This window comes from Myiozetetes cayanensis, unplaced genomic scaffold (genome assembly GCF_022539395.1).
Source record: "Myiozetetes cayanensis isolate MyiCay16 unplaced genomic scaffold, myiCay2020 scf19, whole genome shotgun sequence".
In the NCBI taxonomy this organism is placed as follows: domain Eukaryota; kingdom Metazoa; phylum Chordata; class Aves; order Passeriformes; family Tyrannidae; genus Myiozetetes; species Myiozetetes cayanensis.
Window position 1 is genome coordinate 10,470,569 of NW_026087400.1, and position 23,033 is coordinate 10,493,601.

General features: G+C 44.4%; 1 protein-coding gene across 1 annotated transcript in view; it reads left to right on the forward strand.

Annotated features, from left to right (window-relative positions):
- Positions 1-21,045, forward strand: part of KCNB1 (potassium voltage-gated channel subfamily B member 1) — a 116,670-nt gene extending 95,625 nt beyond the window's left edge. The window contains exon 3 of the mRNA XM_050314094.1: positions 10,530-21,045. Within this exon, the coding sequence (XP_050170051.1) occupies positions 10,530-12,548 (2,019 nt within the window). The 3' untranslated portion in view covers positions 12,549-21,045. The remainder of the gene's footprint in view (positions 1-10,529) is intronic.
- The last annotated feature ends 1,988 nt before the right edge of the window (positions 21,046-23,033 follow it).

Genomic DNA, 23,033 nt, shown 5'->3' on the forward strand with positions numbered 1-23,033 from the left:
CCCAAAACACCATGTTAGTGTGTGTTTGTTTAGCAAACAGTGACTAGGAGTCCTTGCTAGGATTTGAAAAAAAAAAAAAGTGATACAGGGCATTATTATTCATGGATGGAGGTGGGGAGGAGAAAGAAAAACATTGCTAATGTAGCCAACAAGTTCAAGTAAGGTTCAACTTTGCTATTCCAAAATCTGCTGCTATGATAATGAGACAGTCAAATCAGCTGAAATTAAGGGCTCAGGAAGGCTCAGCCTTTCAAAGAAGTACATTTGTGACAAGAATTATTTCTGCCAGCTAGTGTATAGTGTATAGTGTGGCATCATCCTATATTAACACAGAAACCCCAAATAAAAAAAAAAGGGTAACTGAAAAATGCACTAAATGCCAATGAGGTGTATCATTTCCCTTAATCTTCAGTGCTGGCCTTTGCTATTCTCCAAGTGGATTAATATATGATGTACCATCTGGCACTCTGCAGCTGCCATTTACAGGAAACCTTCCTCCTCCCCTCCCCACTCTTCAGTAAACCTTCACTAGAAGGCATCACACCTGTATTTTCCAAACAGTTTCATGTGACTTTTATTAGGGTAAAGTGCATACTATCAGTAAGTTAGCCACTAAAAATCAAACAACCAACCGCTCCAAGAAACAGCAACAAAACCCAGCTCTGCTCCCTGTTGAAGTGGCCAGAGGGGCTGTATTTTTTTCTCTTCCTTTTCCTTTTTTTTTTTTTTTTCCTTTCCTTTTTATTTTTTTCCCTCCTGATTTTCTGCAGTCCCCTGAGCATTGCAAAAGGCCTAGTCAAGAAGAAGTAAGTTCCTGTTGTAAGTGCACTTTGCAGGAGGGTGAGAGCGGGAGGGGACTGCGCTGGGTGAGGTGTGTGCCACAGCTGCCCAGCCTGTGCAGGGCCTGTTGGGAGCACACTGGGGTGTAGTGACATAGGAAAGGCTGTTGTGAGGGATTGCAGAGCTCTCAGGAAGCCAAGGGCTGTCCGAGTAGGTGTTTATTCCTTGTGGTTTGGAAAGGCTTGCTGTCGTGTCAATGCCCACAAGCCAGCAAGCACGCCGTGAGTGTTCCGAGGATGCCAAAGAGATGCTCAAACTTCAAAAGAGTTTGAGCTTCTTCTGAGCTCAACTGAGTTTAAAAAAAAACCTCAAAACCAGCACAACAACAACAAAACAAACCCCAACAAAGAACTAAGTACACATCTCCACAGTTCTGTTTCGTCCTCTATATTTGTAGCTAGAATGCATCAAAACTGTCTTACTGAGCTGAGATCAAACTCTCTTGTTGAGCTGCCTTTTCTTTTATGTTCACGCAGATTTGCTGTCCACTGGCTCTACTTACCACTTGCTATGGCCCCATGCTAATATGAATGATTAATTGCCAAGGATTAGCTTTTAGCTGCTTTTGTACACAGTTTGTATACAGTTGTTGCTGTTTATTAAATATGTGATATCTAATCCAGTGTTTAGTGCTTACAAAGGGAAGAACCATCTGTTCTTGAGATTAAAACACTTCATTTACTTTGTGCCAAAGCCCTCACTGAGTGCTCTGTGCTCAGCTGTAAAGAAAAGCCTTGAAAACCCTGGCTTGGAAAGGTGGACCCATGTGTGGACACGTGCCTTTATCAAAGCCCTCTGTCTGACACAAGGTCTGCCTGCCAGACAGGAGCATAAGTGGGGGCCTGATGGAGAGCAGAGGAGCTGACAGGAAAGCACAAAGTTTTAGCAGAATAAAGGACTAAGAACCAGAAAGGTGCCAAGATCCTGCAGGTCTGTTTCCCACCACCTGCAGAGGCTTCTTAAGTCTCTTTGCAAGAAGAAGGGTGTTAGTATTCAACTTGCTTGCAGGATGTTTGCAAGGACTAAACAATTAACAGGTGTAATCCCTCATGTGAGCCCAAGGCTTTCACATCAGTGCAAGAGATGCCACCAAAGCTCCTCTTCCATCAGGATGTAAGTGCACAGGCAGGACCAGGGGTTGTGCAGCCTGGGCTGCACCCGTGGCTCAGGAGAATTTGTCTTCCCCAGGAGCACACATCTCCCAGCTTGTGAGGCAGCACAAATGCCTCAGCCTAAATTTTATGCCCTTATTCCAAGCATGAATGAAAAGACAGCCCCTCTGAAACCTGATGGAGAAGCCCCCCATGACCTGCAGCAGAGCCCAGGCGTAGCAGCCCCAGTGAGCTGAAGGTCCCTTAGGAACAGCCCCTGGGACACTTGGATGCTCAGGAAACACCATGCTGGTGTCAAACACGTTGAACAGGTAGAGGATATTGCCCCTGCCTTTCCATCTGTGGGGATTTACTGTTCCTGCAGGCTTCCCTGTCTTTATAACGTCATTACTGTGGCCGGTGCTGGTAACTGCATTTGCCACTTCTCCTAACACATTTCTGGAAGAAAAGTTAAACAGGTCACCATATTTTTGCAGACAAAACATCACTTGAGCTCTGTTCTAATTTCCTCTCTATGTGGCAACCCAAGATGGTATCAATGACTTGGTAAATCTCCCTGCAGCAAAACTAATTATACCTTTTGGTGAGAAAGCAGCAGTGGAACTGGTTTAGTCTTCCAAAAAATTCCACACTATAATATGCAGGACTAATGTGCCTCAGATTTGAAAAGAATTATTATCAATTATTCTTATGCATATTCATGAGAGGAAGACTGGTTTAGCAATCAAGCTAATAGTTTTTGCTTAATTACATTTAGTTGATTTCATGCTATCTTGGCACATTCCTGATTGAATTTAACCATTAAAAAAAACCCCTCCCACAACTACTCCTGCAAACACCAACACTTTGAGCTCAGCATCCCCTGTAAATAGTGTCTGAGGCTGAGCAGACTGCTTTGCATGGTGGGAGTTGATCACGAGCATCGTCTCTCCCTGGTGCAGGGTAAAATCACAAAGACTTTTGAAGAGCTGTTCCCAGGCACTCACCAGTGCTGAGGGGGAAAGCATTCTTTTTTTTTGGTTTGGTTTTGTTTTTGGTTTTGTTTTTTGTTTTATTTTTTGCTGCTTCTGAGTCTAAACTGTTGTCTGCTTGAATGCAAGACAGATGATGGGAATGGGAGACGTACCTGAAAGGGGACTCCCAATCTGGTGGGAAGGTTGTGTCTGGGAAGGTGGTCTGGATCCTGGCCCTGATAAGAGCTGCTGACTTGCTGCAGTGCAGAGGGATGCAGAGCAGCTGGGATGTTCTGTGCATGGGGAGTCACTGCCAGGGTCTGGCTCTTTAGTTGTCTCCCAGGGAAAGGCCAGGCTGTACAATACCACACTGCCATTCCAACTTCTGTGCTCCAAGACCAGCACAGAGGGTGGGAATGTGTGAGCAAGATGAAGATATGGAGGGTCAACAAGAGGGAGGGAAGGGGGATTGATGGTAGGAGTGCTCTCAAGGGAGCCCCCCGGGTCAGGCTCGAGGATGGCAGTAGGGTTTGTGTGCATGGACATGCAGGGGCGACATGCACGTGGTTTGGGTCTGTCTGGAGCTGTTGGGGCTGGCTGTCTCCAGTGCTGCTTGCTGGGGTGGTGTCATCCTGGGCAGAAGGCAATACCAGGAGAAAAATGGGAAATTTCAGCTTCCACGTGCCAGTCATTTTTTGGTTTCTTTTTTGACTTCCCCCATGCTAGTAGCAGCAGAAATAGGACAGATCTCCCTCTCATCCTCTCCTGAGCACTGATGTCTAAATGCAGTGTGTGCCTTTGAAGATTGCCTTTTCAGTGTTTTCATTTATCTATCATTTTCTTCTCTGGTGCACCATTTGCATCTGGGCTTTGCTGTGAAAGAAGACTGACACCATTTATCATTTAATGGGGTTTGATAGCTCTGTGACAACTAAACATGTTCTTAAGGGTATTAAAGAGTTTACAGGCAGCCATGCCTGAAGGCAACTCTTCTGCCCACTTTGGCTTAGTCAGCAGCAGTTGTAGCTGCAGCTCTCTGGGTGCCTGTAGGCAAATGAAGCATTGACATATAATCAGCAGAAGTACTGTATCCTATTTAAATAGTACTGTATACTATTTAAACTAAATAGACTTACTCTCTCAACAGATAAAGTTATTACAGCTATAATTGAAATCAAACCATTATTCAATCTGGGCTTTTCCAGGCAAATGTCAAAATTAAGCTCGCATATGTTTCCAAAGCAAAAATATAAATGGCTTTATCTTGATTTTGTTGTTATGGATTTTATCCTGTGCAGTAATGCTTGCAGGCGAGCGTGGGAGTTTACATTCTCACAGACACAGTCACAGTCACTGGGGTGCCACGGGGATGGGAGCTGGTGTGTGCAGGGGCCCCTCCAGAGCACAGATCTCCTGGTGCAGAGGGGTGCCAAGAACCCCCTTGGGACAGGATGTGGAAGAGGCATGTGAAGTGTCAGGCCAGGGAAAACTCTTGAGCATGAGTTTATACTCCACAGGAATCAGTGGGACTGATCAGGGTTTTGGAGATTCAAGGTCTTACATTACATCCTAACCTCCTTTCATGTGAAAAAGCAGATTTAAAGTTCTCTGTATTTCCCTTGCAACCATATCCCCAACTTTGGTCTCAGTTTACCTTGATGCAAGAAGCAAGTGTTGTCTTTCATTATGGCCTCAGCATTTTCTAGAAAAAACATCCTGCAAGCCCAGTGGTCAGAATCCTGACATCAGAAGTGGCTATGTTCTGCAAACTCTTTCAGTTTATGAATAAATAGGCATTTTCTAGTGAAGAGATGTTTCCTAAAACAAGTCCCCTGTCAATAAATACCACAGACATGTATAGCTGCTGTGAGCAGGAGATGTTATTCCTGTGCAGAATGAAGTGGGGAGGAGATTAAGGAACTCTCCATCTGTTTCTGCACTGTGCAGCACGTGGGGTATTGCTCAAAATACACTGTGCTCTCTGTTTCTCAGAGCCTGGGGAGACAGAGGCTGGCATAGGCATGGCAGGATGGAGCTGGACAGTCTGACTGTATATTGTAGCTTGGGAAAGCAGGGGGGATTGCAAGAAAAATCCCTTAGTAAATGAGGCATATGAATGAAACCTGGTCCTGATGCCAGGTTTATTCTGCAGGCCTTGATGGAGCTAAAAAAGTGCATTAGACAAAACCATTATTGAACTTCTTGATTACATAACAATTTCCTCATCGTATTTCCAAGAATATCAAATCTATATTCAAACACCCTCCTACTCTCTCCCACACACCACCCCTTCTCCTTGCTATATCAGCTTCATTACTGAGTATGGAGACAGAAAAAGTATAGGGAGCGTTGCCACAAGCAGAGAGATCTCGGATGCTTACCCTGAGATTTTAGAGCCATCTATGGGATTTGGACAGCCAGTTCTCATTAATTTTAATGGCCTTGAAAGCCTCTGGTCTTATGCCTTGATCCCAGTTAGGGTCTTTAGCAGTGCAAAGAAAGATAATCGAGCAATAACAGAAAGATGGGGAATTTCTGAGCAGGCAGGAGCCCTCTTCCCACAGGGATGAGCACAGACCTTGCCATCATGAAGGATAAATCCCTGGGGCCACTCTCACCCAGTGAGCAGGATCAGGCCCAGGGCAGTGGGATATTTCCTGAAAGGTGCCAGGTGGAGGTGGCCTGCCTAGTTTTTTGGGGCATTTTGGGGGAGGTGGGGATTAACGGCTTGCAAAAATGGCACATCCATCCTGCTTCAGGAAGCAGCAGTTGCACAGACTGGCTACACTTGCTCCCATAATCAGCTTGCTCGTCTCATTTGCATGTGTAATAACCAGCATGTATGTACAATCATGCTAATCACTTTGAGGCAACTGCTTTGAATTCATCTAACACCCTGCCCTGCCTGCCCTTGGGTTATTTAGCTTCCACAAAGGAACCATAGGAGCAATCCAGAGATTCACCTCACAAAAATCTTTGTGAAACAGTCACAAAGTGACTGAGTGAAGGAGAAGTTTTTTTCTGGAATCCTGCCCACACATACTGAGACTTGCACTACCAGCCAGTGCCATCATTAGGAGCCCGTCCAACAACTTCTGCAAGTAACTAGAAAAGTACCTAGTGGGGATTTTCACAATTTATGGTGTGTTGCTGCAGGTGAAATGTAAAAGTAAATACAGAAGGAAAGAGGAAGGGAACTACAGAGCTTCTCTCATGCAAGCTGTTAGTGAAAATGGTCTGAAAGTAGTGCAGGGAAAAACTAGCCTTTAACCCTGTCAGCTTTATGAGCAGCTTAAGGATTGTCTGCACTGCTCTTCTGTGGACACCTTCCCAGTAAGACCTGGCCTGTCAGGGCTCCTGTCATTAGGTCCCATGAAGTCCATGTGAGGACAGGGGAGAACATCTGCCATGGATGTGGCTCCAGAAGTACATGGACTCCTGCACCTGCCTGTGTCACCAGTGTGTGCTCAGGCCAGTCATTTTAGCCATTTGTGACTCCCATTTCCCACCCTGTGCTTCCAAATTGTAGGGTGCAAGCTTCTCCAGTGTTTTAGGTATGCATTTTATATATCTAAGGCAAGCATGGGCATCTGAGTCAGAAGCTCTGGATGCACCTGCAGTGGTGCTGGAGGTGCCTTCCCCAGTCCCCATACCAAGCCAACATATGCCAGATAAGCCAGTAGCCAGACCTGAGAGGGGCACAGCTTGCTCCTCAAGTAGGAATATGGACATTTCAGCAGCACTCACAAAATCTAACAGGCCTCTGATGCTGAACTTTCCCATCCCTGTTTGTTCTGCCAGTCCAAGCCTGAGCTCTGGGGACTGCTCTGTGGTTGAGCCTGTTCAAGATCTTTGACTGCCAGTCCAAAAGTCCTCACCAGCACAAGAGGAATCATGAAAACTAGTGCCACAGGAGGAGGCCCTCTCCCATTCTTGCTTCTGCTTCAGCAGCTGTGAGGTCTGGGGTCAGTGCTCTGGAGCAGGGACCACAAGTGCTTTTTCTCAGTGACTGGAAAAAATTTTTCCAGTTGTGTAAGCAGCTGGAGTGTCAGTCACGGCAGGGGGATAATTTCTGGTCAAGTCCAGATTGGTCCCATTGGCTGTCCTTGTTAAAGAGAAGTGAATCTGGAAGAGGAAAGGAAGGAGGAAAGGCAAGGAATGGAATGAAAAGCCTGCTTGCAGAGCATCTCCAGAGGCATTCCTGGTGGTGGAAATGTCTTCCCTTCAGCTCTCCGTCTCTCATTACTGACAGTGGAAAATACAAGAGCTGCCAAGCCAGAGGCTCAGTACAGCCAAGATAGGAAACCTTATTAGAGAGACAGATGGTGATTTCTATAATCTGAAATCCCAGACTGTAAATACTTTGGGATAGAGCCCTGTGCTAATGCCTGACAGCAGCTGGATCCAGTTTTCTGTGCACAGCTGTTCCTTGGGTGGCTTTTGGTGGATGGTGGGTGCTACCAGGACAAGGTGTGCTTTATGGAAGGAGATGGATCCTTTAAACCCTGCTGGAGATACTTCATGTCAGAGTTTTTGTACTTTCCAGCTGAAAAGTGCTTTCAATACCTGAGGACAGTCACCTCATATTTAGAAGTTTTTCCTAGCCTGACAAGATTCCCAAAGATGTATGATTGCAGCAGACCAATAAGGGGGAAAATCTGTATCTTGGGAGCACAGGTGACAATTTGCTGCAACTTGTGGAAGAAATGATAAATGTCTCTCTCTCTTTATTGCTTAGCTTCGTGGCTAAATCTGCTAAACCAAAACCGAATTTTACCCTTAGATCTCACAATTTATTTATTTATGTTCATCTGGCATTGCCTTGATCTTCAAAGCAGGAAGGTATATCAAAGGAAACAGAAGGTTTGACACCAATTACTGCTTCTGGATGCCATTCACTGAATAAAGATGGAGTGTTAATATTTACACTGAAAGTGAAGGAGATAAAACCCAGGTACATCTAAGCCTACAAATAAGCCCTTCTGTGTGGGCAGAGATAAAGCCAAAGAAAAAAAATTGAAATTACTATTGCAAAAATCCCAGACACCTTCTGAAATGTTGGGTTGTAGACAAAGAAATCACAGGAAAAACACCAAAAGAGCCTTCTGGAAAAGCAAATCAGGCTCCTGCTTCTCGGGGGTAGTGCCTGGTGTTTAGGAGATGGTCTTTTGAAACAAGCTGCCCCACAGAAAGAGTTAACATCCAAATTTCCCCACATTTCACCATGAGACACTTGACTTACATTTTATTCTCTTGAGTCTGAAGCCAGCAGTTCAAACACTTTTCTCTATGTCCCTCTCTGCTCCTCTTCATCCCGTGGTTCTCCCTATTTTCTTCCACCCCCCAAGTCCTTCCCACAGCTTTATTGGCTCATTGACCTGAGAACCCTCTCAGTGAGGCAAACACCCCATTGCACAAGTCCTTGTGGGGTTGTTTGGATTTCAGAAGCAAATTTGTGGAAGAGGAAGGTAGGGAGGAGAGGCAGAAGTTTCACTAGCACTGGGAGGGTGCACGGCACAACGAACAACAAACCTGCTCTTACTCACCTGTTTAAAAAAGAAAAGGAATCTTCACAGCATTTTTCCTGGAAACACCAATTTAGTAACTGCAAGTGAGGCTATTCTAAAATTCCTGGTCCTAGGGCATTGCATAGGAGGCTGTTTACACTGTGCACTACTTCTAGTTAATCCAATTTACACAATGAAACCAAAGCATTTAATGGAGTAAATTCTTGTTTCTAGTTCTAATCTCATTCTTCAGATTAAATTCATAAGTCTGCAGTGCCATGTACAAATCACAGTTACACAGTGCCTTTTAGTGAGTTAAAAGGTAAATGGCTTTATAGTATTGATTTGGAAGGGATTTTCTTAACAGCAAGTAGCTTTTAGAACACTCACTCAAATCAAGCTTTCAAAAATTGAAACTCTTGCCTGACTTTTGGGGTTTTTTGAAGGTATAGGGGCTTTTCTCTTAAAACCATAGTTTGCTACATGAACTTAATTCAGGTGAAGTTTCCAGCCTTTGTAGACCATCTCTACCTTTCAGCTATGGAGAAGAGGTGAGGCTCTCCTAGAGAAGACCACAGTGTTTCTGAGCCACATTGTACCTGAATGTTTCTCCTTGGAGGAGAACCAGTCTTATTCCAGGCAGTGACTGCCTGTTTGGGGATAAATGTTCAGAAGTCTGATATTTCCTGACTGATAGGATGTCTGTGCTGGGCTGAAGAAAAATCCATCAAGAATTTCTTTCTCCAGTTCTCCAGGTGGTAACTGAGGATATTCTGGTATTTTAAGCCTGGCTGAGAAAGGTCACTGTGGCTGTATTATATTGGCCAGGAGGGAGTGTGTCAGATTTGCAATTTGTGAAACAGATCTTTTGTCATATGTTTTGTAATTCTTTGCTTAATGTTGTGTATCTGGTCATCAGGCACATACATTGCAATCAATTTCATGCTGCTTTTCTATCAAGAAGGAGAAAAGCCATCCTAAGGGACCAAGTGAGGACATAAAATGTTAGTCACATGTATGTGTGTTTTGAAATCATAGCTGTGATCTGGAAGTTACCTAAGAAACTATATATTATCCCACCCAATCAATAAACTAGGAAAAGAACTCACTAGTAGAAAAAACGCTCCTCGAATTGTCTGTCAGCTCTAAAACCTCCCTAAAAAGGAGGTTTAAATGGAGGTGTAATTAGGAAGCTGGAAAGTATAGAATTAATGTCTGTATAAAACAGGTACAGAAGGACAACCTGCCTATGCCATCGGGAAGCTGCAAACACACTAAAGCAGCGCTTCAGAGTCAGTGGCCTGAGATCTGATCAGATTTATGAGGGGTTTAGAGAGGCTGCTCACTGCACAGCATTGCATAGGATCTTATTGCACTCTTCAGCTGTTTTATGACAACAGATGAGGTCTCCAGTGGCTGGACCTGCCGTGTTTTGGCTGTCCCAGTGTTGTCCAGTTTGGTTTGCTTGGATGTTTACTCTTTTCCCTATTTGCTCTATTCTCTTGCAGAATAGCTCAGAGCTCAAAATGGCTTAAAAAGCTTCGTGAAGTTTTCATGTTTTTTCACAACCATCAAGTTTCAAATTAGAGATGAGTCATTAAACAAGAGTGTATTATTTGTACACTTAACGTGGTAGAATTGTACACGTCTCTGTAATTAGCCATAAGCACCCAAAATTACAGCTGTAACTGTGCATTAACTGGAGGACACGGCTCTGATCGAATCATACATTCACAATTGTATTCATTCTTGCTTAGATTTCAGAGCCTGTTGTCCAGATGGGCTTTGCTGGGCACCTAATTAGTAGTTACTCAAAAGCTCCTGCTGTGAACTGCTTCACAGCCTTCCTGGCATCCTGGCAGCTGGGTACGTGTTCCTTGACTACATGGAGATGAAGGCACAGGAGTTGAAGTAGATGTTTTATCTCCTTTATGCATCTGCCATAACTAAAACAGCTTCCAAAATAAAATCAGCTCAGGGTGCATTGGTTATCTGACTTCTGTGTACTGAGCAAAATTAGTCTTGCAATGTGTAAGTGAAAATACAGCCATGTGTTAACGGCAGCGATCGCATAATGTATTCTGAGATGAACTCACTGTTTTCTCTTTCCTTTCCAGATTTTGGCAATCATTTCCATCATGTTTATTGTACTATCTACAATTGCCTTGTCCCTTAACACACTTCCTGAACTACAAGGCGTGGATGAATTTGGGCAGACCACAGATAACCCCCAACTTGCCCACGTGGAAGCAGTGTGCATTGCATGGTTTACAATGGAATACCTCCTGCGGTTCCTCTCCTCGCCTAAGAAATGGAAGTTTTTCAAAGGCCCCCTGAATGCTATAGATTTGCTGGCTATCTTACCCTACTATGTCACTATCTTCCTCACTGAATCCAACAAAAGTGTACTTCAGTTCCAAAACGTACGACGAGTGGTCCAAATATTTCGGATTATGAGGATACTCCGGATTCTAAAGCTCGCCCGGCACTCAACGGGTTTACAGTCCTTGGGGTTTACACTCAGGAGGAGTTACAATGAGCTTGGATTACTCATCTTGTTTTTGGCCATGGGCATTATGATCTTTTCCAGTTTAGTGTTTTTTGCAGAAAAGGACGAGGATGATACAAAATTCAAGAGCATCCCAGCTTCCTTCTGGTGGGCAACAATCACCATGACAACAGTAGGCTACGGAGACATCTACCCCAAAACTCTTTTAGGTAAAATAGTAGGAGGACTGTGCTGCATTGCTGGTGTGCTGGTGATTGCTCTTCCCATCCCAATTATTGTCAATAACTTCTCTGAGTTCTACAAAGAGCAGAAGAGGCAGGAGAAAGCCATTAAGCGCAGGGAAGCTCTTGAAAGAGCAAAAAGGAATGGTAGTATTGTTTCCATGAACATGAAGGATGCGTTTGCCCGCAGCATAGAACTCATGGACATTGTGGTTGAAAAGAATGGAGAAAGCATAACCAAAAAGGATAAAGTTCAGGACAATCATTTGTCTCCCAGCAGATGGAAATGGACCAAGAGAACCCTTTCTGAAACTAGCTCTAGTAAATCTTTTGAAACTAAGGAACCAGGATCCCCAGAAAAAGCCAGGTCATCTTCAAGTCCCCAGCACTTGAACGTCCAGCAGCTTGAGGACATGTACAACAAAATGGCAAAGACTCAGTCCCAGCCGAACCTTAACACTAAAGAGTCGAGTCAACCTGGAAGGCAAAAGGAAGAGCTGGAAATGGAAGCCCTTCCCGGCCCTATGGTGCCCCTGCTGACAACTCGCACTGATGGGATCGTTGACATGAGGAGCATGTCCAGCATCGACAGCTTCATAAGCTGTGCGGCAGAGTTCCCTGACACCGGGCGGTTCTCCCACAGCCCGCTCACCACCCTGCCCTGCAAGGGTGGCATTAACGTCATTCAGGAGCAGAGCAGGCCAGAGGGGAGCGGTGCCAGGTACGTGGAAATGAACCCAAGCTCCGAGGGCAGCCACCGTTCTGCTTTTTTCATTGAAAGTCCCAAAAGCTCCATAAAGGCCAGTAACCCTTTAAAACTAAGATCTCTGAAAGTCAACTTCATGGAAGAGGACACCAGCACATTAGTACCAGCATCAAATGTACTGAGGATATATCCAGACTCTCTCAAGAGCCGGGGAGCTGCTGCTGCCACAGATACTTCCTTACTCTCTGACAGATCTCTCATGAGCCCCGAAACCTCAATCTACACAACCGCGAGCGCGAGAACTCCCCCAAAGTCGCCGGAGTCACAGGCAGCCATAGCTTTCAACTTCCACGATGCTGGTATTCACAAATACATAGACGCTGACACTGATGACGAAGGTCAGCTGATGTACGATTCAAGTCCGCCCGGAAATGTGAGTCCCAAGTACAATGTTACAAACAGTGGCTATCTAAAGCAAAAGGACCATGTTTATAGAACAGAGAAGAACCATCTAGAAGCTGCTGCTTTACCCACCTCCCCTAAGCTGATAGGGCAGAACTGCATTTACTCTATGGAAGGTATCACTGGAAGAACCCAGGGCAATCAGGAGACTGTCAGACTAGAAAATCACATTTCCCCAGAAGTCCATGTATTACCAGGCAGTGGAGGACATGCTAACACACATGATCAAAGCATCTGAGGTGGGCTACAAAAGAACTTACTGAAAGTTTAAAGGAATGTCTTTACAGTCAACACAAACAAAAGAGCTTCTGCATGGCATGAACTTGGCTGAAACAAGCCACTTGTTTCTAAAAGTCTGGGGGAGGTCCAGTGTGGGTTTGTGAAAATGTCCTTCTCTGAAACAACTCTAAAGACATTGCCCACATCAGTCAAAAGTAAGGATTGCAAATCATGATCACACATTGATCTCCTTTCATGTTGTCCAGTGAAGCCAATGTGACCAAATATCCATCCATTCCCCTTGAACGCTAGAGCTCCTTTTGGAAATATTAACATCTGATTTGCATTAGTTCCATAAAGGATGCCAAGGCAGCCAGATTTGAACTCTGGAATAAATTGCTGGGGTTGGTATAAAGCTTTCAAAAACACAATGCTCACTGCTTCAGGGCAGCTGTTCCCCATCTACAGCTTTCTCTGATGGATATTATGTCTAAAGGTAACAGGGAACACTTGCATTATTGGAAAATCCGAGTGAAAACCATTTTAAACAAATAATGGTCTAGAGAAACCAATTATTAAAATGCTCTGTGTGTGTTTAACAATCCGATATCCTGTAGGACCTGATGTTTTCTTTTGAAATATCAGCAGGGTGAGTTGCACCACTTGTATCTAATCCCAAACATCCCCTAGGACATAGTGAAACTTGCACTGACCCTCTGCTAAAAGCCGGTACCTGCCCCAGGGCCAGCGCGTGGCCCTCGGGGGCCCACAGCCCACGTGGGAAGGTGTGAAGGAGCCATGCAGAAGCAGGACTCCCCAGGGGGCACCGCAGCCAGACCCCCTTCCCGGTGCCGGGGAGCGCAGGGCTGGAAGGAGAGCTCGGCTCTCGCCCTCGGTGGGGAGGGAGATGTGGCTGCGCTGCCCGCGGGGACGGTGAGCGCGGCCAGGCCCTCGGCACGTGCCGGGGGCGCCGGGATGGATGTTCAACCTCCCCTTCCCGCCAGCCAGAGTCTCGCCCTTGGCGTAGGAGAGGAACAGGTTGGTCCGAAGCTTTTTGCGCCCGAGCAGCGCAGTGAAAGATATGCAAGTGTTACATAAATATGCAAAAAGAGGGATTCATTAGTGACCTGTCCTGGGCCTGGCTGTGCTCCCTCTCGCCAGAAGGTTGGACAGGAGAGGCTCCTGCAGAGCCGTGGCGTGAAGCAGCTGCGAGAGGCAGGAGAATCAGGCCTGACGTTTTAATAACATCCAGTCATTTTTAAGTGAAACAAGAGGAAAAAAAAAAAAAAGAAAAAAAAAAAAAAAAAAAAAGATCTGACCATTTTAAGTGAACAGAACTAGCAGCCACCAGCCTAGGTTTTTAAAATATTATTGTTTCAATAAAGTTATGTCAAATTGTGTAGGAAATAATTTGTCTTTGGTTTTTAATCTTGGGGGGGGGAAAAGCACTTTACGTTGACTTTTTGTTGTCGTTGTTGCAATGCTGGAGTAGGATAGCAGAGTGTAACAATCAAGCACTTTAACCAAGCACTACTTTAATTTGTGCCTCCTGTTGTGACTGTGATTTGTTACACACCTGTAGCAAGTCACAACCTGTCCTGTGATAACTGTGATGGTAATCTTTTCCGTTGTTCTCTGTTTCTACTGTAAAACTCAACTGTAAATAACTGTCAATGAGCGTTTCCTGACCTATTCTGAGTTCCTGCCGGGGCGTGTAGCGATCTGCAGGCAGCAGGTCCGGGGACGAGCTGAGACACGGGACGCGGGAGCGGAGGCACAGGTGGGAGGAAGACCCCCCCCCCAAGCCGCTCAAGTCCACTGCGTTTTGTTCCTTCCTATTGTAAAACCAAGCCGTTGGTTAGTCCTGAATGTACCGTCTGTCCGTCCAGGCCGTGCCGCACTCCTGTCTGTAACCCTAGTGGTGAATGCAGCATGTACGGACAAAAGCAATAAGCACATAACCTGTTTTAGCAACTACTGTGGGTTGCGGTGAGAGCTTTGTTAGGTGTCTCCTTGGCACAAGCTGTCCACGCGGTGGAGTGACTCTGCTCTGCTCAGCCAACCCCGGGCGGTGGGACCAGCCGAGGGACCCGCTCAGAGCCGCCCTGGCAAGGCGAGACCCTGGGAAGGCGCGAGTAAGACCTGAGCCACCCCCTCGGGAATTGCCCTCTGGCAGCGAGACACCTCGTGCCACACAGAGAGTGACGCGGAAGGTACCCAGAGAGAAGCCCCAGGCACCGTGTACTCCACAGGGTATTTACACAGGGCCAGTTCCTGAGGTTTGTTCGCTTTTACTCCGCCTTCCCGCAGCCTAAACCTCTGCTCCTCTGAGTGGGCTCTTTGCCTGGTGAAGGACTTTAGGATTTGGCCATAGTAAATACAAGTGTACTTAGAGGAACCGACGTGTTGCTGAGATCCTAGTTAAGATTGAGTTGACATGAAAAAGTAAAGTGACTTTCCAGCAGATAAGCTTTAAATACTGATTTATTCTGTGGCTTTCTGAGGCCACGAAGCAGCATCGAGAAATCTTAAGGAGAACAGTCTTAACATAATCTCTGTGTTTCAGTGATCGTTCATGTCTGCCATCTGCACAAATGTAAAAAGAAGAAAAATCAGGGAAAATTTTTTTGATAAAGTAAGTAATAGCGATTTCCAAGTTAAATATTTTTAGAGCTGATGCTTTCATGTGGAAAAAAAAGTCATATTTTACATATCACAAAAGTGAACATATTTAAATATAGCCATATAGTGTAGTATTTACCGCACTCTCATCCAAATTGATGTATTTGGTTTATAGATGGCACTGACAAAAATGTATAGATCAACAATTCTATCATTTTTTATCTGATAATCAACTGGTGCAACTCTCCTTGTAACCAAAGGCCCTCTGTCTGCCTTGTGTGATAGCTCATGACACACACCTTATGTCATCTATTTAGTCCTACCTTTAAAGTAGCATTTTATTGAGTCACTTTTGAAAGCCAAATTCAAAAGTATCATTAAAAATCTACCTTTTAAGTCTGAATAGCCAAAGTCCTATAGATTTCTTATAGAAAGCAAATAATTAAAAATTAAGCATATAATATGCTTGAAGAGCATTTCTTTCTTATTTGTGTATGAAGATGTAGCTCTCATTTTGTGCCCAATTAAAAAGGAAGTATGTTTAATTTATTTTAATGAAATAAAGTCTGAATATGAAATATGTATCTATATATGTGTGTGTGTGCATAATACACATATATATAATGTAAGCACTGGGAAATCTACTCTGACCTAAAGCTTTGATAGACTAAATCTGTACTCATTGCAAAGGAAAGGCAGTGCTTTGAAAACATAATGCTCACCAAATCCTATAGGCCCTAGAAAGACAATTTAATTTTATAGTTTGTTTGATCCACGTTTCCCAAAGTTCATAACAGTTGGGGAAAATAGGTAGTATCTCCTGCATCAAGCTAAAGTGTGCAGTTTAATCACTGATATTTGGCATTCAGGTCTGCAGATTTACTGTGCACCATGTATCAAGCAAGCTGACAGAGCCTCACCTGCTGCTGCAGAAGACTTCATGCTTGAAAGGACTGTGTGTGATGTCTGCGCTTGCTTGTATCCTACACCATCAACATTGTTTTTAATACATATCTATAAATATATATATAGAACATATATATATATGTGTGGAAGGAGTGGGTGCAGTTTTCTTAACCAGGAGGCAAAGATTCTTTGAGTTTTAGCTTTGAACAGAGGAAAAAAGCCGTGACATTGCAGTAGATTTCTCAGTGCCTTTTCTTAGAAACTTCACCTAAGCACACTTATGGGAAAAAAATAAACAAAAAACAGAAAACAACCCAAAACAAAAGAGTCTCCTGTGAAATCCACATTTTTCTGAAAGGTTTGAGAGTCAATAAAGGTAGAAGAAAGGAGAAAAAAAAAAAAAAAGAGAGAGAGAGAGAGAGGAAAACAAAAGCCGTGGAACGCACATTCCCTTCCTGAACATGCCGTGTGTCAAATGCCGGGGAATATCCGCCTGTGCGAGTCACGCAGAAACACATCCGAGGCCGTCGGTTTCTTTGGCAACTATGGCTGTGATAAACTGTAGCCTTTTCTTCCCTTGCAGCTAATAAGATACACATTTCTAAGGAAAACAGTTATTCTCTTCTGTAAAACTGTAATGTATTGTTAATATTTGTACCTATTGTATATTTATGTCTTGACAGAATTATGACCGGTACAGTTTATAGTAAATAGCAAGGGTATGTAAAACTCATTGCAAAGACAAGGTTTCTAAAGCCACGTTCTCTCTCTGTTGGTAAGCTCCACATAACGTGATCTCCACTAGTTTTCAACACCTCATTTTAAAGTGAATTATAAAATTACTGAATAACGTAGTTGAGCGATGGAGAACCATGTGGCACCAGTGCCCTCCTGCACAGCCCAGCCAGGAACGACATGGGGAGTTGGGCTTCCCCGGTCACTCCAAATTAGCTCCAACCCCTTCATGTTTGGTCAGTCATTTCTGCTTACAGTAATCAGACTGAACTGGTGTTACCTTGGGTTGCTTTTGGATCACCCATCTGGGGAGAATATGGCTTTAAATAGTTCTTGAATAAAGTACAGAAGTTCTAGTTACCTCTGTACCTCCTGCTTGCCATTGTGTTGGCTTTATAAGTATCTGATGTATGGAAAAGTCATGTGACTTTCATGCATTCCAGAGTAGTCTATTTTTCTGTTCAGATTTAAAAAAGAAAAAAAATTATATATATATATAAAAATATAAATATATATCTGTATTTTTAGCAAATTTATAATAGGGCAATCAAGTCAGATTTCTTCTTTTTGTATTACAGAATAATATATTAGATGCTTTCTTGATGTTCATTTACACAGCTGATCCCCCAACCTTTTTTTGTTGTCATTATTCTCTTCTGTTCTGATCAACACCTGCTACATCCCTCCTGGAAATGTGTCTGCGAAAGGTCACGGAGTTTGTCTGATGTTGTCATGTTTTTGTATTTTCCTGTTTGTGGTACTTAAAACTAACCAGGGACTGCCTATGGAAACTGAGATGTTCCTTCTGAGAAACACAGAGCGGGCCAGACCCTGCCCTCGGTGATGGCAGGGGAGGTGCCAGCCAGCACCACTGGCTGCAGTGTTCTTCCAGATTCACACTGATTAAGCTGAGAACATAAAGAAGAGACAGGATATGAATCTGACTGTCCTAATAATTACGATGGAGTTTGGGATAAGCATCAAAAGTCAGGCTCTTATTTTAAGGCAGTGACCTGACAATGCTCAGGCAACGCTCTCACCTTCAGGGGATGTTTTTCCTGGGTTAAAACAGAAGTGTCAAGACTTTTATTTCCCACTGGCCTTTGGAATTTTTATTTTTGGTCTCAGAGAAAATCAGGAGATGAGAAAAAATTATGGATGAATGAGAAACCTGAATATAAACATTCAGAAAGGGACCAGATTTTCATTTAGTTATGGTCAAGTTTGTCCATGTACCTGCTTACTTAATGATCCTCCTTGCTCCCTTTACAGCTGTACCCTGGCAGAAACTGAATAAAAAGTCCATGAGATAAATGTGCATCCTGAAGCTATCTCATGGCCTGGTGAAGTTTAACATGATGAAGAGCTTCAGACCTGCTCTGTAGCTCTACACAGACATCTCCTTTTGAATGCACCCACTAGTCTGGTTAGTGACCATGTTTTTGCCAAAGATGGAGTTTTGGTTCCGTTTCCTTTTGTTTGCTTGTGTGATTTTCCTTACACGTCCACCACGGCAGCCAATAAACCTGAAACATATTTAATTTGGGAAAAAGTGTGTTTCAGAAAGTCCAGATACCACTCAAATCAACAGAATAACCAGTAGACCCAATTTTGCATGTTATTAATTATCAGCAAGGCCTGTTCACACATGAAATAAAGGTGGGTAGGATTTTTCTGTTCTGGGAAGCAATTAATGCAATAGCCCCCCCACATCTATCATCAACAATCACGTAAAAGGTCCCTTCGAAAGGCACCTTCCATGTCAGCAAGTTTGTTTGAGCACAGTCAACAAAACCATAGAAAGCTTCCAGTCACACCAGTCTTAACTTCAACCTCCCACACCAGGACAGGAACACCCCAAATACCAACCAGCCCTCTGAAGAAGAGATGTTTCTTTTCCAGCATGTGTCTCATACCCCGTGCTGATCACATTTAGGCTCTTGCACTGAAACTTTGTCTTGGCCAGACAAAGGAAACCTTAGGAAAGCTGAAAGTCTGCATCCAGGGTGTGTATCCCCTTTGTTGCTGGTGTTACCTAAGCCACAATAAGTGTCCTTTGACACCAATGGTTGGGTGCCACAAGTGTTCGTATCTGTAAATATTACTCAGAATTTTGCTTTGCTTGATTCTGGCTTCATCGCACAAGGAATTTTCAGTCTAGAGGCTTAGAAGAGAAAGCAAAAGCTTCCTTTTTCTTTTTAACTAGAAATAATACTATTGATGCTCTGTAGGACTGAACAAGGATTAACCTTTGTTTTTAAAGGGGTCTTTTCAAGACTACAGTGAGACTTCCTTCAGAAATTAATAATCAGGTTGGACTCAGTACAAAGACCCCTCCAAACCAGAGCTTCATGGAAACCAGGGAGCCAAATTTGCATGAAATGCCAAATTCTTTGCTGCTGTAAGTAAAAGCCCATTTAGACCAGTAAAGAATTTGGACCCATATCTCTAAAAACTAATGGAAAACTAATAGCTTTGTATGACCTCAGGGCTGGAGGTGTCTGCCCCCGGTACCTCCAAGGAAACCAATGGGGTGAGAGAGTGGGAAACCGAGGCAGGTCAGTGAAAGCCTGGGAAAGGAGCAAATCCTTCTGTCAAGAGGATGACAAACATGTCTTTCCAAACTTGACTGAGCATCCGTCCACGTCAGCTCGCTCGTTGTGGACTTGATGCCACAGGTGGCATCCCAAATTCACAGGTGACTGTCCCTACAGCAGGACCACAACCCCAGCCCCACAGTTCAGTGCTCTCAGCCCTTGGTCCAGGGGCTTTCTGATGCTGGGAGGACACTGCTAGCACATGGGCCAATGGTTACCTTGGATTGTGGCACAACCTCTGGGCCTGTTGGTAACCAACATTTGAGGCAATTCACCCATCTCTCTATTTCATTCAGGAGCTCTGCCCTTTTATGACTGTCCTTCCTGTGACGTTTCACTGCCTCCACGTACCATTAGCCACGTACCATTGGCTCCTGCAACCCCTGTGATTCATTTTGTTTATGTCACTTCTGTTGGCTTGTGACAAAGAAGAACATTTTTCCCCCTTTCTCTGGCTTTTTGGTGGTGGGTGTAGAAAATTGCTTTTGCATTGAACCATTCCCCACTGGTGTGCTTTGGGGGGGTGGGGGAGCGGCATCTCCATGTTACTTTGAATTTTGAAGCCATGGTACTCTACTCAGAAAGGCCAGCCACAGCTACCAACCAAACTCGCTTTCCAACTAGATTAGCATTAAAAAAATACACCCCAACTTCCTGCAGCAGAATCCTGCACTCTGATCAGCCAAGGGAAGCAGTTCCTGAAAGGAGAGAAAACATCAGAGGGGCACTGTTACAAGTGCTGATTAACAACGACTCCATGCCCAGAGGAGGACCCAGGGCTGTGTTGCATATTGGGGCTGCTCCACATTTCCCAGGGCTGGGAGCAGCCTTGGGCCCTCCTTTTCCAAAAGCCCAGGGCAGCTGCTGGACCTGCAGGGCCCCCAAGCCCAGACAGGGACTTCCCAGTGACACCTCCAAAGGGCAGAAGCTCAGCATCCCTAGTCACTGAAGGATAGGAAAGCTGTGGGGTTCCCTTTAAAAGAAAAATGTGATTTTTAACAACAAATAAAAACTGGAAAATGTTTTTCCTGTGCCTCTGCTGGTACATGTAGATGGAATTGCTTTTGTGGCTGGAAATTGAAAGCGACTGACCCAGAAAGGGCAGACTGGGACCGGTTTCTCCCTTTACTTTACACTTTGGTTATTTTATACCCTGTGCAATGGGGAAGCAATGGGGAACCCAGGTCAGTGTGTCTGTAAGGAAGGGCAGTGCTCTTGCCTGACAGCCCAGCAGATCCTGCACCTCTTGCACAGTCCCTTCATTGGGTTCTATTGGACCCACCCAAGGGGCAATGGGCCAGCAGATGTTTTCTCCCCTTTTGAGAAATGTTTCCCTGCCCTGGCACTTTGGGGTGATTACAGCAACATTAGCCATATACTAGTGTACTTAGAGTCTTACATTTTTTGTAACTTTGATTTAGTCATTCTTTGTTGAAGTTTATTGACCTCTCCGGTTGTTTCCGTAAACAAATTATTTAAAAAAAAAATAAAAATCCGTGTCTTTATATGCATGTAGTAGTATGAAACTGTGATCAATGTGTGACATTCAGAAACTGTACTGTCTTGTAAAATATGTCCAAATGTCTAAGGGTTTTAAAGCAATGGTCCCTTACTACAGCCTACAGAAATAAATAAAAAGGTATGGATAAACCCAAAGCCTTTACTGCTCTGTTTCATGGTCACATACACTGGCCAAAAATACAGCTCCGATCAGCTGGCACTGAGCTTCAGCTGCAGCTCGTTGCAGTTGACAGCAGGTTTAGACATCTGTTATTTGCTCACGGAGAAGGCCGTGATTCAGGAAAGCAGTGCCGAGCCTGACACCTCCTGTTGTAAGTCTGACAGATCCAGTGCATAAACCTCCAGTCCTCACCCTACACGGACAAAATCCATCCACATCTCCTGGCACCTGGGACCAGGGCCTCGCCCAGCTCCTCTGGGGATGTGCAGCACACACGTGGCCCCTGTCACACACGTGGCCCCTGTCACACACATGGTCCCTGTCACACACATGGTCCCTGTCACACACATGGTCCCTGTCACAAATGTTCTCTCTGTCACACACATGGCCCCTGTCACACACATGGCCCCTGTCACACACATGGTCCCTGTCACACACGTCCGTGCCACACTGGCCATGCAGAGGAATCGGCATCTTGATCATGTGATTGTGCAGATGCAGAACCAGATGCAGATGGGAGAACAGCCGAGGTTTGGAGACGAGGAGCTCTGGGTGTGAAAACAGGGCAAACAGGCTGCTTTGGCTGCTATTTGAGACAGAAATGGGTTTCTTGTGAGAGCCACTGTGGTTTTCTGCTCCATCAGACTGGGTTGGTTAAATTATGCAAATCGTGAGAGCAAACATAATACAAACTGCTTGGGAATATTTTCTTTGAGTTTATGACATCAAATGTTGTTTTATACTGGAATGCAGTAAGAGTCCTCAAAGCTCTAACCTGAACCATCTGATTTATGGAGACTGATATATGGCCATTAAAAAATATCAAAAGAACAAGTAAACACACCTTTCTACCCAGACCGTACATGTGGTTGTGTATTCCGCACTCCACAAACCCTTACAGGCTCCTGCACAGACAAATCCAAGGAAAAAGACTGAGTGCACAGTTCTGCATCTTATTTCATGCAGCCAACACACTTGCAAATGGAAAACAGAAAGTTAAATGCACAAGTGGACAAACCTCACAGAAGTCCATGCATTTAATGGTTCTGCATTTACTTGTGTTCATTTTCAGTTTAGTTAAGACCTTTATAAGAAAAATCTAATTGATCAGTTGGCTGTTTCATTGCAAGTAATGACAGTGACATCTACCAAGACTAAGGCACTGAACTTGAAGGGAAATTTACAAATGAAGAATTAGAAAGTGGGGAGATTCCTATAACATCTTCCTCTTTCACTTTCTGCTAATGGCTTCTCTTGTTATCTGCCTGCCAGCCAGACCATGCAAGGTCCTGAGTTATAGCCCAGTATCTGTAATTAGACTGTCCAAGGAGGTTTTCTCTATGAGCTGATTTACTTTATCAAGTCAATTAAAATAATGCCTGTCTGCTGAGGCGTGCTGGTTCATTCTTGTGTGCTGAATCTACAGATAGGAAATATTTTTGCCCTAGTTAACACACGCTGTGGAAACTTTCCTTCACCTTGCCTAAGCCCTCCACCCCACATCCCCTCAGCCCTGTGAGCTGCACGTGCTTTATGCCGAGCCAAGGCACTGACTAGGGCAGGTTAAAGTGGAGCACAGGCAGAAGGGGAAAGCAGGGATCCCCCCCAGCCCACATCTCCAGGGGCAGCTCAGCACTGAGCCGTCCCTGCCTGCTCAGCACCAGCCCCAGCATCACCTCGGGCACCAGCTGCCAAATGTTACTGGGGCCAACATCAGTACATTCAATTTTCTACCAACACCATATCTCATTTCTAGACTTTATACAGATTAATGGAATGCAGGAGGTTTTTTCCCTCCCTTTCTCCTTCTCCTCCAGGTCAGATCCTCAGACCATCTCTTCTCTCTTGGCTCCATCAGCAATGAGCTCACCAGCTCTTCCTTCCCACCTGAATGGATTTTCCTTTGATTCTTCTTATTTAGGTTAAACTAGGAACCTTTTTCTTTCTTTCTTTCTTTCTTTCT